The 18,988-nt window shown below is 39.7% G+C and overlaps 1 protein-coding gene across 3 annotated transcripts in view; it reads right to left on the bottom strand.

Moving 5' to 3' along the window:
* Prkg1 (protein kinase cGMP-dependent 1) overlaps positions 1–18,988 on the bottom strand; it is a 1,217,686-nt gene that overhangs the window by 431,346 nt on the left and 767,352 nt on the right. For all 3 annotated transcript variants that reach the window (XM_021151357.3, XM_021151356.3, XM_085834099.1), the window contains one exon: positions 466–571. In XM_021151357.3, the coding sequence (XP_021007016.1) occupies positions 466–571 (106 nt within the window). The remainder of the gene's footprint in view (positions 1–465; positions 572–18,988) is intronic.

Genomic DNA, 18,988 nt, shown 5'->3' with positions numbered 1-18,988 from the left:
AGATTTTTCTCTTAAAATCCTCATCTTATATTGGGTTATCATAATAACCTGAGTAGCAAAAGGAATCTTGGGATTCCAGGCTAACAAGCTGCCCTATGGAACATGTCTTCTTTAGCTCTGTGACCTTTCCTATGGAAACCCATAGGTGACAGACAGCTCAGTGAGGTACACTGCTGTTTAGAGGAAGTGAGGTGAGCATGTAGAAGGAACTAGACATCCTTTCCTGCTCAAGAGAATTCTCTCTTGTGTCTCTGAGAAAACTCCGTGTGTCTGCGTATACTTGGTAAAATTTGGATGTCCCCACGTAACCACACATCCTGAGAACAGGCAGCAGACACATCACAAGGCTGAAGTCTGTGCCTTTTACTGAAAGACAATTGAGACCGAGATAAAGGCACAAAAATGCTGCATCTCAAAGAGGCACCAAAGTCTCCAAAATGGAAAGAAACAAAAAAAGTGTCCTACCTTTTTAAAAATTCCATGTACTCGGTATGCTTGATGAGTCCTGTCCTCATCATTATTGTTTGAAAACATTGTCGATCGATGGCCCAGAGTTTCACATTTACAAGAGCTGGAGAAAGAAAACAAAGCAAGGAGGGGGAAATTAATTAGAGAATTTCACTTGTGAACGACACCCTGTAAAAGAGATGAGTTATTCATGAGAGGTACGAATGTGATTAACCTTTTATACACATTTAAAGCTAATAGCATTAAGCTGTCCCATTTCATCAAAAAGCCAGCTATGCTCAGTGGTTTTCTGCTGGAATATTATTACCTACCAAGAAGCTTCCATTGCTTTTATGTCCCTGACCGCCCATTTAAAGGTACACATGAAAGGTAGTACAGGAAGGAAATAGTATCGGCCAAAAAGAAAAAGAGGCTCCCAAGAATTAATTCTCCCTGGTAACAATCAGATTATTAATGACTCATATTATAATTATATTTTAATTATAAAAAGTACAAATGAAATAACTTCTACTTTGGGGGGATTCCATATAACAGAAATAATAATTATGCAGCAATCTCTACATAATGCTTGTTTAACAAATTATAACTTGTGCACAAACTATGTAAAACTTTTATTAGGTATGTTGGTTGAATTTTAATCTCTACTCTTACATCCACTATCTTTGGCAATTATAATTAAATGTTGAAACTGAATACAGCAGAATCATTAAGTGCATGATTAATAGACAAGTTTAAGAACAAAATAGCAGGGCTTATTGAACACAATACTGCAAATTATCAAGGTAAACTAATGTTTAAAAAAAAATAAGCATATTGGAGGCTGGAAAGCACAACAGTGAAGAACCCTGACTGCTCTTCCAGGGGATCCAGGTCTAAGCCTTAGCACCCTTATGGCCGCTCACTAGCATCTGGAATTCCAGTTCTAGAACAGCTGTCCTCCTCTGAGGGCCTCCACAGGCAAGAGGCATGAGTATTGTGCACAGACATACACGTATTCAACACATCTGTGCACACAAAATAAAAAAAAAAAAAGTGGTAGGAGATAAGCATGTTAAAGTCTTGGTAGGTGAACCTATGTGGTAAGTATATGAAATGTTTGTTATGGTCTTTACCTTAATGGAAATCATTTTCATAATAGAAACTATGTTAACACTTGCGTTGATGCAATGTGTTAAAAAAAATAGAAAACAGAAAAACAACTTCTACATTCTAAGAGACTGGAACTCATAACCAGAGTTAATAATACACCTTGAGGTCATGTGAACTCAGTCTGTTTGTTTAACCTATGTTTTGTTTGTTTTGTTTTTTTCAAGACAGGGTTTCTCTGTATAGCTCTAGCTGTCCTGGAACTCACTCTGTAGATCAGGCTGGCCTTGAACTCAGAAATATACCTTCCTCTGCGTCCCAAGTTCTGGGATTAAAGGTGTCACCACTGCCTACTTTTAAGAGAACAATGTAACAATCAACCTACTTGCTTTGAATTCCCCCAGGGAGCAACTTTTACAACCTAAGTTAGTGGAGAGCTGTAGTCTTAAATGTTGTACTCTTCCCAGGCCCGTGACCAAGAAGAAGGCTTGTGTATCATTTGCTGAAAACAGCAAAGACAGAGGTTAAATGCCACCTTCTAAGATGAGAAGCCACCGTAAATGTTGAATGCAACAACATTCAAATATCGATTATTAACAATGCTATTTATAGTGTTGTTTGTTATCGGTCAGTTGAGAGTGGTTAAAGCCAGTGACTTATCCACTGTAAAATAACGCTTTTAAAGGTTTCTGTAATGCGTCCCATTTCTTCTCATTGTGATGGCTTCTGTGCTGTTCAATAAATTCAGAGTGAAGTCCTTTGCTGGGTCAGAAACAATGACAGAAGACACAGACATAGACAGAACACAGACACACGGACAAAACAGACAAACTCACAGACAACCTTCAGACAGCTACTGATTGGTTCAGTCTCACACAATAGACAGATGGTGGAAGGAAGACACAGGGGCCATGACTTTAGATAGTTCAAATCTGAACTTGTTCTTGGTTAAATGATTTCGGGGGTGGTGCGGGTGTGTGTGTGCTGCTTTTTATTTCTTTCCTTAGTGTGACACTGGCCTATTATTGGAGTTAATCACATGCAAGATCAGATCATATACTATACCTGAAACTATAAAAGAGGCAACAGCAGATGGTACTGAGTGGAACCACTGAATGGGCCACAATACACTTAGTTCAAGTGAACATAGTTAAATAGAGAGAGTCAAGTTAGGGGTTAGGAGGGGAGGAAATGTCACCCGCATGGTTAGAATACAGATGTGCTTTGAAACAATGGGACAGAAGCAACATGAATAAGAGAGTAAGAGAGTAAGAATAAATGGAATATTATACCCATTTCTGGAATGGTGCCTAACTTCCTTTGCAAATGTCTTTGAGAATAAGAAACTGGAACATGGTTTCTCTCTTGACTAGTTTTTCAGAGATGGGAAAAAAAAAAAAGACCCAACACGTTCAGTAAAGCAGAAAAAAGAAAATGATAGCAGAAAGTGTCACATATGCACGGCTCCTTTCCAAATACCATTTGAAAACGACACTTCATCCAACAGTCACCACAGGTATTCTCCAGCCACTGTCATCTACCTCTTCTGGTGACTCCAGGCTCATCTCCAAAACAGCTATTTACTTCACAAAGATCAACAGATGCAATAATATGGAAACAAAGAGGTGTGACAGCAGAAAAGAGGACCCAAGAATAGACCTACAAGCAAACCCTTGGGAAATGATAAAGCTTGGGTCTGAAGAAACATGGATGAAGGGTATGCAGAGGAAAGAACTTGAATCCAAGTCAAGACCAGAACCACACAGCAACTGGCTGAGATTTCTGTCCATTTGGGACACAGTGTGAGAGAGAGCTGATACAGGAAATTTGGAACACAGGTTTATGAAGTAAGAATTCATTTGATGAACAATGAAAAGCTATCAGAGATCTTTAAAATACAAAATAAAACAAAACAAATAACCAAAATTTAAAAGAACAGACCTTGGGCATAGGAACACATTATTAAATGTTAATGTATAATAAAAATTAAAAATTTTAAACTCATCCTTTTAGTAGTTATTGGGTATGGCACAATACATATACTCACTGCCAAATGAAAATTAGGTTGCACCAATCAATGTTACTAAAATTTTATGTTTAACATTTTTATTTTTATTACATAAATGTGTTGGTGTATATGTTTATGTGTGTGGGTTGTGCATGCCAAGGCATGAGGGGGTTCAAAGAATAAGTTCTTTCCTACCACCATGTAGGTCTCAGAGATTGAACTTGACTCCTCAGGCTTGGTGTAAGATATCCCTACATACACATTGAGCCATCCTGCTGGCTCCAATATTTTTTAAAGGATTAGCAACTGACACACATACACAGTTTTCAAACACACACTAGCTGATGACTAGAAAAAGTACACCTGAGTGAAATTCAGAGTGTATACATCTTTAAGTCATAGCTCTGCAAGAAGAAAAGATGTAATATTTCCAGCCCCTGAGCAGCTGAGCATGAGATTTCCTTCATTGGGTTTTAGAGCCACAGTCATCGTGTTAAGCAGAGAAAAATAATCTAGGAGGAAAACATATTAGATTAAGTTATCCTTGGGGGCTGGAGAGATGGCTCAGTGGTTAAGAACACTGACTGCTCTTTCAAAGGTCCTGAGTTCAAATCCCAGCAACCACATGGTGGCTCACAACCATCCATAATGAGATAGGACGCCCTCTTCTGGAGTGTCTAAAGACAGCTACAGTGTACTTCCATATAATAAATAAATCTTTTTTTAAAAAAAGTTATCCTTGAGTCAAATGGTCTATAGACCAGCAGCGGTGCCAATAAATAGCAGTTCAAGTAGAATCTGTAGGGCATAGTAGGAATATGACAGAAGCATTAGTAAGGAAAACCCTTTTGGTAATTCACTGTGTGCAAAGGTTTAAAGAAAGGGTGATAAGTATCTTGTGAGGCCACAAGCAACTCAGGAATCAAGAAAGGAGGTCACACTGGGTGTGGCAGCAATAAGAGTGAGAGCAAAAACTTGGCAATTTGGGCATTGGGGAGTGTGTGTGTGTGTTTACCTTTGTGTGTCATCTCTATGTGTGAGCTCTCTGTGCCTCTGTGTGGCCATGTGTGCTCGTGTATGAATATAGGTGTGTATCTGTGTATGTGCTCCTGTGCTCATGGCATATGTGACTAATATTATATGTATCTCTTATATGTATATTTCCTTTTTAATATTTACTTGTTTATTTGGTTTTTTTAATGTATATGAATACACTGTCACTGTCTTCAGATGTGCCTGAAGAGGGCATCAGATCCCATTACAGGTGGTTGCTGGGAACTGTACTCAGGACCTATGGAAGAGCAATCAGTTATCTTAACTGCTGAGCCATCTCTCCAACCCTTGTATGCATTTCATCTTTCAAAAAAAAAATACTGTGTATGTTCAACCAGAGGCAACTTCCTCCATCAGTAGTGATGAGTGTTTCATTGATAAGCATTAGATATAGTTCTTGATAAATTAAATTTATATATATGAAGTTCACCCCCCAAAAAAATCCCATATGAGAATGTAAGCCTGCATATTTCATGTTATAGTCATCTTTAAACTGAATTTATCATATCTGATCATTCATAGTTTAAGATTTATTTACATATATGAGTACTCCATTTTCATGTGCATCTGCAGGATAGAAGAGGTCATCAGATAAAAGGGAATATCAAATCTCATTACAGATGATTGTGAGCCACCATGTGATGCCTAGGAATTGAACTCAGGACCTCTGGAAGAGCAGCCAGTGCTCTTAACCACTGAGCCATCTCTCCAGTTCCCCCATATGTATTTTTAATGACATCTGAGAAGAGTTTTCAAAATTCAATTATTTGCTTAGTTCAGCTATTAAAATGTCTGTGAGTGAAACTTCATTTCAGATAATATTGCTTCGTGATAATGAACATGGGTTGATGAGACAGAAAATTTATCCATGACCTTGAGCAACATGCCAAAGTATTCTTGCATGTTAAGCTACTGCATTTCAGTAAAGTTGGCATTTTATAGGTAGGCAAGCATGACTAGTCATTAAGGCATGACCTGGCTTGTCATCAAAAATGTATTTATTTTAGAGTTGTGATTAACATCTTGCTTAAGATGCCTGAAGGGGTGTAAATCTGTTGCTCCCTTAAAGAGACCATTAAAAAGTCTTTCATTTATCTTCGATTTTAAGTGTTTTATTAATCTCTACAGGGAATCATCTCTTTGTGAATGGAATACCCGAGATTCTCATGATGACAACTACAGTTGAACTGTAATAACACAGGCTATTACCATTGCCTTTGGTTGCCTGCCACAAACAGAAGACTCTGCCACTGAAAATAACACATTTAGGATGTAGGACTTAGAGAAATAGGGCTAGAAATTACCAGCAAGCCTTCCCCTAGACTAGCACTTGTAATACTGGAAAGAGACATGCAAGTTGACAAGGGAGAAAAACAACCAATGTCCTACTCAGCAGCAATGCCTACAAACAACAATGACTAAATAGCAAGATATCCTCAAAGGCACTGTAGTTGCACCTCCATCCTGGGGGAAGTGAGCAACAGTCTAATTGGATTTAAGGCCTGGACAAAAGGAGGAAACTCATGCTTAGTACCATAAATCTAGTTCACTAACAGTGGCTGGTGAAGCGACAGACCCTGAAAGGGGAACTATTACTACCATTTCCCTAAATCACAGTCATGGTTTGGATGAGAGTGTCCCCCATAGGTTCATGTATTTGCATGCTTAGTCCCCTGTTGGTGAACTATTTGAGAAGGATTAGAAGAATTGGAAGTGTGGCCTTGTCGGAGGACCACTGGGGATGGACTTTTAGATTTTAAAAGCCCACCCAGGACTAGTAGCTCTCTATTACTAGTCTCTCTCTCTCTCTCTCTCTCTCTCTCTCTCTCTCTCTCTCTCTCTCTCTCTCTCTCTCTCTCTCTCTCTCTGACTGTATCTTATGAGTCTCAACTGATGCTCCAGCACCATGTCTGTCTGCTTTCTACCATAATGATAATGGACTAACTCTCTGAAACTGGAAGCAAGCCCATAATTAATAATAAAAATTTCTAGCTGCATTCCAAAGACTTATACCCACAGATAAGTGTAGGTCTCACTCCTCTTCCAAGACTCTTCTTTGTGCACCAGCCAAGTGATCAAAACTCCATAACTGGTCACAATACAGAGACTGACTGACTGCATCAAACCCATCCCCAAATGATATGTGCATGATGTAACCCCTATTCCTTAGACTTTGGAAACATCACATAAAAGGAGAGTGGAAAGATTTTAAGAGCCAGACTACAGGATGTTAGCTGAGAGACTTCTGTTCTCTATATGACACAGGGAATCTACACCAGGAAATGTCAACAGTATAGTCACCTAAACAAGACCTGAAAATGGCAACAGGAACTAATATGTCAACATGGCTGGGGAATTCTCTCAAGGGTCCACCAGTAAAGAGTTACATGAAATTAATAATTGCTGAGAAGTCGTTTTCTCCAGGGACAAGGCCCCTGATAGGTTAGCCAATCCTAAGAGGTCAACCTTAATTGCATGTGAGTCACACCAAATGAACTCAGCAAGTTATATTCACAAATTTGGTGTGTGTGTGTGTGTGTGTGTGTGTGTGTGTGTGTGTGTGTATAATAAAGGCCATGCATTTGAGAATCGGTCTGAGGATACACAGTAGGAGTTGAAAGAGGTGAGAATGATGTAAATATAATACTCATATATGAAATCTCTGAAATAAAATTTAAAAGGCATGTAAAGTCTGAATGTTCTCACATGAAGGCACATTCCACTCAGGGGAAATACATCAAGTCCCATCAGGTTAATATTCATACAAGTCCAATGGCCATGCCTTCAACATAGGAAACTACTGGCTGTCACTTAGAGAAAACAAAGATTTCAGAGGAGGTAGCCATAAAATTGTGCTAGACAAAAACTGCAAATCTGGATTTATCTTAACTTTTGGTGAGGAATTCGTCTGCTGTCCAATTCAAACTCTGGAAGAATACAGAGACAGTATCTATGAGTCCAAAGTACTGCCAGACTCAAATATTTATTCAGCCTGTATTTATATCATTCATATGTGTGTGTGTGTGGCAGACACCAATGGTAGATATGACAGTAAAAAGAACAAAAAAAATAAATAAAAGGAAACAAACAAAAAAAAAATTCACAGCCCTGTCCACAAGAAACTTGGAATTTACTACAAAGGCCCACGGACTACTATCTGCACAGAGCCTAGCGAGTGGTCTGGTTTTTTGTACTCTACTAGCAAAGACAGATTTTTGCATTTTTACATAGCTGAAAATTTTAAAATAGAAGCACATTTTATGACACGTGAAAATTATCTGAAATAAATTTCAATGTCCATAAAATTCTTCTTGGTACCCAGCCATGTCTGTTCATTTACATATTGTCTCTCGAATTAACTGTGACAGAGACCATATGGATCCCAAAGCCTAAACTATTTCCCAACACAGGCCCTTTTCGGAAAACACCTGCTGATTCCTGGTCCAATAGATAAGAAAAACCAAGAGCAAAGGTAATTTTGTAGGGCTATAAATGCTCAGGAAGAGCACCACATTTTACCCAAAGGTGGGATGGGACGGTGAGAAGGGCTGGCTGAAGAGAGACTGACTGAAGGGATACTCAAAGCCATGGTTCTCCAGCTAGTATTATGTGTACACCCGTCTTCATTACTTGAAGCCCCAAGTTCCAAAGAAAAATGGTAGTAGGAGAAGGGACCTTCATGTGTTGATTGTGTTTAGATGAGATCAGAAAGAGGATGCTCCAGAGAAGAGGTTAATGACCTAATCAGGGGGATGCAGGCAGACCAGCCTCTGTCTACACACTTGGACCAAGTGTTTGTGAGAGGAAAGGATCATCACCAACAGATGTCTTGTTCTAGGAGTTCACATCCAGAACTATAAGACATGTGTGCTTGCACTGTAAGGCAGCCTATAGTACTTGTTCCAACCTCCTGAACGAGGAAGACTGCCAGTATCGACAAACCGCCAAGATGTCCATGGAACTCAAGGAATTCTTTTTTTATTTTTTGCAGGCTGGGAGAGATTAAACCTAGGGTCTCACAAATTAGGCATGTACTCTACTGCTGCACATGCCTAATATCCCCAACAGAATTCAAAGGATTCTTATGTGTGAGAAAGGAAAATAACACTTTTATTTTTACTACCCTGTAGTTGAGATGTAGCATTTTTTCCACAATCTTTAAATGTGAGCAATGAACTTCACCAACAGAAACCATGGCTATTTTTATACCATGCTAACATTTGCTATAGAGTTCTTAAATATAATTTTTTACTCACAATGATTTTTAAATTATGTGAGTTATTAGGCTTGCATTTTGTCACATTTTTAGTTAGCTGATATGGCACAATTCAGCATTATTTTTCACTAGTTTCATTGCAGATGGATTTATTTTCTAGTGCTCCTTGGTTAATGCCTTAAATACATTAGAGAAGTCTAAATGCTCCACAAGACTGACAATAGTTCCCTGGCATCCACAAGCTACACATGAGCTGGAGGTATAGCTCAGAGGTAAAGTCCCTGGCTAGCTAGCACTGTAAAGCTGTGGATTCAAGCTCTAGAACAGCAGTTGTCATTTCTTGGGGTGTAGGGGGTTGGTCAAACAACCTTTTCACAGGGGTTGCATATCAGATATCCTGCATATCAGATATTTTCATTCCAATTCATCAGACTAGTTATGAAAAAGCAATGAAAATAATCTTATGGTTGGGGGGTCACCACAACATGAGGAACTGTAAGACAGACTTGAAGCATTAGGAAGGTTGAGAACTACTACCTTAGAACCACGGAGGGAAGGGGAGACAACAAAAGTAGAACTTCCTGCTCTACGCAAGTCTTTTATGTAAAACATACAATCAGTAGAAATGACTGGCCCTTCACTAGTTTGCATTCATGAATATTTAAATATCAAAATATGAATAGTAACCTCCCAGGCTTCCCTGGCCTCCCCCCTCCCCCCAGGAGGAAACGCACAACTCCGTAACTAAAGCAAGAATAAATGTAAACTCCACCTGAGCTGAGAAGGCCTTTCTGCAGAAGTAAGAACTCAACAGAAATGCTACAAAAATTTAATATCGCCCTCACAATCCAGAAAGAGGAGACCAGCCAGGATAGTCGGGGAGGGGAGTCACTTGGAGGAGTCACAAGTGATCCAGATAGGCTGAATGTTGGGTGAGATAGAAGGTAGTTAGAGGAATAACTGAGCTGATGAGAGAAATACATAGAGTGATATGGCTTTGTCTGACTGCCTGTGGACCTCGGTAGAGATGCACAAGTCAGAGAGGGGGCATTTAAAGTATGTCGTTTTTTTTTTTTTAAGAGTCTGTTAGCAGTAGCATACCAATGAACTAGAGGGCAAGACATAGGGGAAGATGGGGGAATGGAAGGAAGAAGGAAAGAGAGAAGAATGGAGCAGGAGGGAGATCAGTTAGCAGTTCTATTAATTACCCTAAAGAATAAAGTGTGGTAGTAAAAATAAAGTTAGAGAGGTGAATCAGTTTGAATAGCACAAAAGTTCACAGGAAGATAAGTTAGAGGGGAAACTTGACCCTAACATCCTACCGTCTAGCCAAGACATATGAATGGAATAGTACTAGTAGAACAAAACAAATGTGTTCATATTATTCAAAAGTGCATGTTCACAGGAGCCTGGTATAGCTGTCTCCTGAGAGGTTCTGCCAGCACCTGACCAATACAGATGCAGTTTCTCACAGCCATCCATCAGACTGAGCCCAGGCACCCCAAAGGAAGAGTTAGGGGAAGGAAGGAAGGAACTAAAGGGGGACTGCAACCCCATAGGAAGAACAACAATACCAACTAACTGGATCCCCTCTCTCAGAGCTCCTAGGGACTAAAGCACCAACCAGAGAGTATACATGGAGGGACTCATGGCTCCAGATACATATGTAGCAGAAGACTGCTTTATCTGACATCAGTGAGAGGGGAGGCCTTTGTTTCTGTGAAGGCTTGATGCCCCAATGTAGAGAAATGCTAGAGTAAGGAGGTGGGAGTGGGTGGGTGGGTGGAGGAGCCCCCTCATAGATGCAAAAGGAAGGGGTGATGGGATGGAAGGTTTGCTGAGGGGACATCCAGAAGGGAGACAACATTTGAAATGTAAATAAACAAAATAACCAATAAAAAAGTGCAAGTGAGAATATATTTGCAAATAACTACTTTATATTTCAGGGCAAAAATTATGTACAATTTAAACCCATGTGTGACTTTTAATAACCAAAATGGGCTTTAAATTCTTTTACTTCTACATTATAAATGTAAAATATATCCTCAGAGCTTTCAGATAGATTTCTTTAAAGGTTTTTAAAATTATTCTTGCTATAATAACATGTCAATTATCTTAACACTATTGGTAAGTTTTGCATCCAACTGATTTTGCACCTGAGAGATAAATGCATCCAGTTGCTGTGAGCCCTAGGACAAATATTTCAATAGAAAAAAATTATTTCGGATATCCTAAAGAGGCTACAATAAAGTCTCAGAAAAACTATCAAGTCAAAGTAAATGCTATGTTTGATGACAACTTTTTTCTTTCTGTAAGTCAAGAAGGCATACAGACAGCCACGAAGGAAGGAAAACGTGCTCAACAGCAATATTAGAAATGAGAATTAAACCCACCAAGAGACAGCAGTTAGTAGCCATAGTGTTGGCTATCATTAATAAAAGATGGAAAACGCATGTTACTGAAGATGGGAAGAAATCAGAACACTGTGTATTGGCAACAAATTAAAAGGTACATCCCCAAATCAATGCCAACAGAACCATAAACAAGTGTGTGCACGGCACTACCCACTGCAGCATTAATCGCAATGGTGGAAGGGTGGAAATGATCCAAAGGTTCTTCAGAGAACGAACTAATAAATAAAATAGGAATAAACACACGATCAAATGCTACTCAATCTTGAAAGTTCAGATGCACAATATAATTCGGGTTAACTTTAAGAACATGCACAGTGAAACAGACCACACACCAATGGACAAACGAATGTCTGATTTTAGTGGATAGGAGATGCACACAACCAAACTCAAAGACATACAAATTTAAAAAGTGGTTCCTAGGGACTGGGAGTGAGGAAAATAGGAAGTCGCTGTTTTATTTGTTCTGAGTTTGAGTCTAAGATGACGAAGATTGCTGCAGCTAGATGAAGCTAGCCTTTTGAGTGTTCTTAAATGTCATGGAAGTGGACTCTTTGAATTGTCATCTCATTTAAGAAGATGAATGCCAATTCAGAAATGCCCTCATCAGGATGGCAAGGGAGAAGCACTTTCTTCATTACTGATTGATGGGGGAGGATGTAGCATAATGGGGCAGTGCCACTCCTGGGCAGGTGGTCCTGGATGAGAGAAAAAGCCTAAGCAAGCCACCAAGAGCAAACAAGTCCACAGTGTTCCTCCATTGCCTCTGCTTTAGTCACTGCCTTCAGGTTTCTGCCTTGAGTTCCTGCCCTAACTTTCTTTCATGGTGGACTATAAGCTTTAAAATGAAAATTTTACATATGACATGAAAATTTCTCTCAAAATTGCTTTTAGTCCTGTTATTTATCACAGACAACAAAAAGCAAAAGAGAACATGAAATCAGCCCACTTTTTTGGCGAATCATCTCAGGAGATGGGACCCACTTACACCATTTGTTGACTAGAAGAATTACAAGGAGAGAATCCTTAGGTATACTACTACTTTGCCTTCAACTTTGAAGAACAACTCCTAGCATCTCATCTTTCCTGAGGAATTCTAGAAGCTTCCTGTTGTTGCCCTTCACTTCTTCATGCTTAAGTCATCTGCAAATATTCAAATACTTAGTGTGACAGAATCAGGGGCTTGGAAAAGACCTCGAGGGTCTTTGAGGAACTCACAACTGCTCCTCAACATTGTAAGACATATGTTTTCCTCAAGCAAAATTTCATCTGCCAAATGTCCTAAGACAAATGTTTCATAATTAGGAAGGACCATTTGCGGGAGACCACGCAGCTGTGCACACCAATCTCCAGTGTACAAATTGCTTCCCTGCTAATTTGAAGGATATGCTTTAAACTTTCTTCCTAGGAAAGTTATATTCTTAATGACTAAACGGTTTAAATCATTGATGATAATTTGTTTATCATATGGAGAGGGGAGGTTATAAAACTGGATACTGCAGATGAGAAGCATCACTATTACAAATTTAATACAAGAAAATTCACAATGAATGCTGCTATAATATTCTCTTATTTGAAAGGATAAAGTATATTGTATTGACCAGTAATAAAGCAAGGAGAAGCAATACAGCTATTTGCATGCACCTCTGCCTCAATTCCTACCTTTCTTGATAACAATAACTGCCCAGATCACCCAAAGAAGGCCAAGCAGTAACTTTTGAAAATTGTTGGAAAACAATTAGCAAAATTATTTTTAATTGAACTTTACATTTTAAAGTTAAGGATATTGGGAAGATCAAATGAATAATGGTATATTTTTAAAGATTTTATGACATCACAATAATCATTGTGTGAGATATCTTTACGAGAACATCTACCAGATGCATTCCATGATCTAGATGGCTGTTTAATACTTAATATTTGCTGCAGTACAATGAAAGTCCTTATCTACTCTGTATTAATATGAAAACTGAGTTTCATGAAGGCTAACTTACTGCTCAGAACACATATATAATAGTTAAGACTCAGTTTTACTCTAACACCAAAGTCTAGTTCTTTTCACGAATATATACTTCTTAAACTACAGTATAATTCAGCTTCCTTCAGTCTCCTTATCTGTTTCTTATTATTGACCTACTGGCTGTCATTAAGTGTTTAAAAACCTCAAAAGAATCAAACAGGAATAAAATTTTGATGAAGTCATTGAGGTAGGGAGGATTTCTTGAACTCACATAAGCACAAGTACCCGACCCACTTTTATACATGGTTTCAGTGTAATCAGAGGCTTCAGTGGTGTGTGTGGCCTCTTGACAACATTCTCTGAGTATCTTGAATGCTCTTCCTGTTGAATAGAGTCCCCAGGAGCTACTCTCTGTATTGAATGGGAACTTTTGCATGTGTTCATAAAGCTTCACTCCACTGATTCATACTTCATGCAAAGTAACTCACATCAGGGTCAAAGTCATCTTTAGAATGATATCCTCCAGATCCATCCATTTGTCTAAGAATTTCATAAATTCATTGTTTTTAATAGCTGGGTTGTACTCCATTGTGTAAATGTACCACATTTTCTGTATCCATTCCTCTGTTGAGGGACATCTGGGTTCTTTCCAGCTCCTGGCTTTTATAAATAAGGCTGCTATGAACATAGTGGAACATGTGTCCTTATTAAAAGTTGGAGCATCTTCTGGGTATATGCCCAGGAGTGGTATTAGTGGGTCTTCAGGTAATACTGTGTCCAATTTCCTGAAGAACTGCCAAACTGATTTCCAGAGTGGTTGTACCAGCTTGCAATCCCACCAGTAATGGACGAGTGTTCCTCTTTCTCCACATCCTGGACAGCATCTGCTGTTACCTGAGTTTTAGATCTTAGTCATTCTGACTGGTGTAAGGTGGAATCTCAGGGTTGTTTTGATTTACATTTCCCTGATAATTAAGGATGTTGAACATTGTTTTAGGTGCTTCTCAGCCATTCAGTACTCCTCAGTTGAGAATTCTTCATTTAGCTCTATACCTCATTTTTAATAGGGTTATTTAAGTGAGGTAACCCAATTACAAAAGAATACACATGATATGTACTCACTGATAAGTGGGTATTAGCCCAGAAGCTCAGAAAATCCAAAATTGCAAATTACAATTTGCAAAACACATAAAACTCAAGAAGAAGGAGGACCAAAGCATGGATACTTCTGACCAGTACACCCAGAGCTCCCTGGGACTAAACCACCAATCAAAGAAAACACATGGTGGGACTCTCTAGTTGCACATGTAGCAGAGAATGGCCTAGTCACTCATCAACGTGAGGAGAGGCCCTTGGTCCTGTGAAGGTTCTATGTCCCAGTATAGGGGAATGCCAGGACCAGGAAGCAGGAGTGGGTGGGTTGGGGGATAGGGGTTTTTTTGGAGGGGAAACTAGGAAAGGGGATAACATTGAAATGTAAATAAAGAAAATATCTGATTTTTAAAAAAGAAAGAAAAGAAAGGAAGAAGTCATCTTTAAAAGTCACCGTGAAGCAGTGTCCTGACTAGGGCAACTAGAGTGGACATCCGTGGAAGCTGAAGTCAGTTGGTCATTTCAGCTTACACAGAATTCTATCTTGGCCTCACTTCTTTTTGGCTAAAGTCCAGAAACATCAAAACATAGATTCTGAAGACTAATAAGAACTGGGAATGAGAAATAGGATGCAGGGAATTTCCTAAGCATCCTACCCTATACATATGCTGTCATTTGAGGCTTTATATTACCCAGAAGCAATGTGGAATGTGGAAATAAGAAAAAATGATAGTGTGGGCTGCCGAAGACCTTCTGATAGAGGTCCCACCCCAGTAGCCACTAGACTCCCTCCTCCCACAGGATAGTCAACGCCATGTTTCTGTTACTTGCTGCAGTGATCAGTCCCTGGCCACTGCCACGTGTGCTACACAGGTGCCATCATGCCCTTCCTGATGCACACCCTGAGGAAGTCATCCAGCTGGTTCTCAGCCCCGGGGCTGGTAGTTGGTTTTGGCTTTGTGTTGACTACTGAAACTTACTGACTGTATAAATACCATTTCTCATTTGTATCATGAAAAAGGAAGAAAAATAATGAATAAATAAATCTTAGAACAACTGTGACAACCCCAGCATGTGGCAAAGGTCGGGTGCATTAGGCAAACGAGCAAGAAGGAAAGTAGAGTAATTTCTAGAAAATACATAAATTTCTAGCTACAGGTTAGGGAACAGCAGTAAAAACAAAAAAAAAAACAAAAAAAGAGGATTTAATAATAGCTACGTGAATATCTATGTGAATACAAATTCCATTGTAAAACTGTGAAATATAAGTATTACATTAATATTAGGATATTAGAGATCATATAATCACACCGTGAAGTACTTATGAGGCAGAGATGGTTAAAAAGTCACTTTATTTTTAAGGAAATAAAGCATCCTACGTCTCAAAACTCACAAACTCACCCTGTAGCTCCGTACTTCACCTCGGACTGGAATGCTAAACATATTCATTGCATTTCAAGATAGAGCTAGCTGGGGTTAGAGAGACTCTGACTCAAAAGCTAAATCAACAAGCAAAACACTAAATGAGATTACAGACTTTGTTCTCTGTTGTAGTGTTAATGCTGTGAGCTCATTTTCTTAACCTTTCCTCTCCATTTGCATACTCAGCTCTTTTATCCATCCATTCTAAGCGTGCAGTCTTCATTGCTCCGTGTCAAGTTAAATTTGAAACAATCATAAGATAATGTCTCGTGAATTAAGAGTCTTTTTTCCCCCGTGATTTATCAAAGATCGAACTGAGACCCATTATAAAAGTTAATAGGGCTAGCAATTAAGATTGAATTTAATGAGGGGGAGGAAGGATTGTAGGAGCCAGAGGGGTCGAGGACACCAGAACACAGCCCACAGAATCAATTAATCAGGCTTATAGAGGTTCACGGAGAACCTGCATGGGTCTGTGCTAGGTCCTCTGCATACACATGATGATTGTGTGGCTTGCTGTTCTTGTGGGACTCCTAACAGTGGGACTGGGAGCTGCCTCTGACTTTTGCCTGCTTTGGGGACCCCTTTCTTCCTACTGGGTTGCCTCTTTTAGCCTTGATATGAGGCATTACCTAGCCTTATTGTAGCTTGCTATAATTTGGTCAGATCCTGGGATGCCTGCTCTTTTCTGAAGGGAAATGGAGGATTAGTGGATCTGGGGCAGGGAGGAGGTTGTGGTGGTGGGTAGTGGCAGGGACTAAGAAGAATGGAGGGACTACAGAGAATACTCTATAGTGTGAATATAATGTATGAAAGAAACAAAACAAAAGACTCAGATGTCCATGGTCCTAGCTGCCTTTGAGGGTCTTGACTGGGTCCATGTTTGTAGTGCTGCTGGCCATGTGCAGGGTCTGTACTGTCACCAGAAACTATTGGAAGCCCATGGTCTGAGCTCCTGGTGACTGTAAAGAGCAGCAAAGCTACTTTGCAGTGGTATCAATGACTACAAATGCACAGTTGAGAAAAAGCAACAGAGAAACCTTCTGTGAAAACCCCACTCCTACTCCCCCACCCCCCAAATAACAGCCAAAACGGGAAGCCATTGAAGAGAACTCTTAATAAATGTGATAAGGATGCTGAAGTCAGCTCTCCACAAATGATGGATTCAGACAGGGATATGGGAGGGGAAGAACTCGGATCTATTAAACGGGCAGGCCACTGGGAGTTTGATCACACTCCAGTGAGAGTATATAGACGACACAAATGGGGTGTGTGTGTGTGTGTGTGTGTGTGTGTGTTATTTTGCTGTGGTGGGGAGGGTGCTAACAAGGACATGGAGAGGATATAGAAGGACTAGAAAGTGAGTGTGATTGGGGTTCTTGATATGAAAGTCCCCAAAAATTTCCACATAAAAATATATTGAAGACAGAGAATCTCAGTATAAAGACAGACAGAATATAGCAATGGCTGAATCTTGGGCTAAGAAGTTTCAGAGATGCAAAGTGTTTGTGTTGACAATTTTACTCATATTGAAGATGAATCACATGGGGAACTGACTCAGATTAACTTAAAGGAGTGGCTGGACCATAAGAGTTTATGTGAAACAAAGGAGCAAGGAAGTACCGGATGAACAATAACTAGTCTTGGCAACATCCCTCTTAGGGAAGCATTTGCAAAAAAGTCACATTTAGAGACAGACTCTACATTAGAAGCCGAGATGTCTAGCTCTTCGCCATCTTCCAGATGCCACCAGAAAGGGTTTAGTTGTACAAGATCTGTCCTGGGCATGCTAACATTATGTAGAGACCAATGTGAAGGTGTTGACATCTCTCAGTGCAAACAGAGTCAGAACTTATTTCCAAGAGGTACCTTCAACAAGAAGGCTGTCCTCTACTGAAGAAAGAGCAAAAAAAGGAAAACTGAAAGAAATGATAGAGAAGGAACCTGACAATGCATGATCAGTCCCAGAGGCTCCCACTGGTACATTTCTGCTGCTATAATGGCCAAAGTGGGTTAGAAATCCATTAGACCAGCAATTCTCAACCTCTGGGTCTCGACCCCTTTGGGTAAAACAAACTTTTCACGGGGGCTGTATAGCTGATATTTACATTGCAATTCATAACAGTAGCAAAATTATAGTTATGAAATAGCAACAAAAATTGTATGGTTGAGGGGCTCACCACATCATGAGGAGGAACAGCATTAAAGGGTTGCAGCATTAGGAAGGTTGAGAATCACTGCATTAGACAGGCAGGGAGATCAAGAATAAAGACTGTCAAGAAAGCAGAAGATGGCAAGCAGGCAGCATCAGTCCCTGCTGCAAAGGCTCTCATAAGAGGTGATGAGTGAGTGAAACCATGAAGGTTTCCACTTCTGGTAGAAACCCTGAGCTGACACTTAAGATGCTACACTGGCCTTGAACTCTCTGCATAGCCAAGGATGATAGCAAGTGCTGGCTTCTCCCCTTGCATTTACCTCTTGAGTGTTGAGAAGGTGTGTATCACTGATTTACATGGTACTGGGAAGGAAACTGGGGACTTTGTACATGCCGGGCTAGCACTCTGCCAACTGAAATACATTCCTTCCCAGACCAGAGATTGAAATAAAGAGTCATCTATAGCAACAACAAAAACAAAAAGTAGAGAAGGAAGAGGAAGAAGCAAATTCGTAGAAAAGGAGTAATGCCATGTGAGACAGACAGCCATCTCTGGCCGATGCAATCAAAAGAAACAAGAAGGTAGGGGGCAGAATACTGTAGCCAGAGACAATAGTCTTAAACTGGGCAAATGTGGGCATTTTGCTTTCATCCTATGAGAGTGTATATGTTGGAAGATTTCCCTATTGGTCTCTTACAGAAAAAGAGAAATAAACTGGTATGCCAAATGGAGCTGCTCTTAACAATGACTTTGAAAATGGTGGATACATAAAAATATAGCTCAGTCATCAGCATCCTCTAATATAAAAATATAGCTGGCAAATTTAGCTAATCCATAGGGTAGTGACATTGAATTCTAATGGGCCTCAGAAAGGACAGTTCAGAGTATTTCGTAGACTTGCTTCACTGACTCTCTCTCTCTCTCTCTCTCTCTCTCTCTCTCTCTCTCTCTCTCTCTCTCTCTCCATATATATACACACTCTGGTAAAGGGCATCCAGGTCTATATAGGCTATGAGGTGTACAGAGAAAATTAAGATAAAGAATGACTGAGTATATTAGGATACAAAGATCAAAACATTGCCTTGTGGCAGCCCAAACTTTGCAGGCAAGAAATGT

The sequence above is a fragment of the Mus caroli genome, unplaced genomic scaffold, assembly GCF_978045245.1.
Source record: "Mus caroli unplaced genomic scaffold, Mus_caroli_1 scaffold_20, whole genome shotgun sequence".
Taxonomy (NCBI): domain Eukaryota; kingdom Metazoa; phylum Chordata; class Mammalia; order Rodentia; family Muridae; genus Mus; species Mus caroli.
Note: the sequence above shows the minus strand (reverse complement) of the source record. Positions and strands in the feature narration are given on the sequence as shown.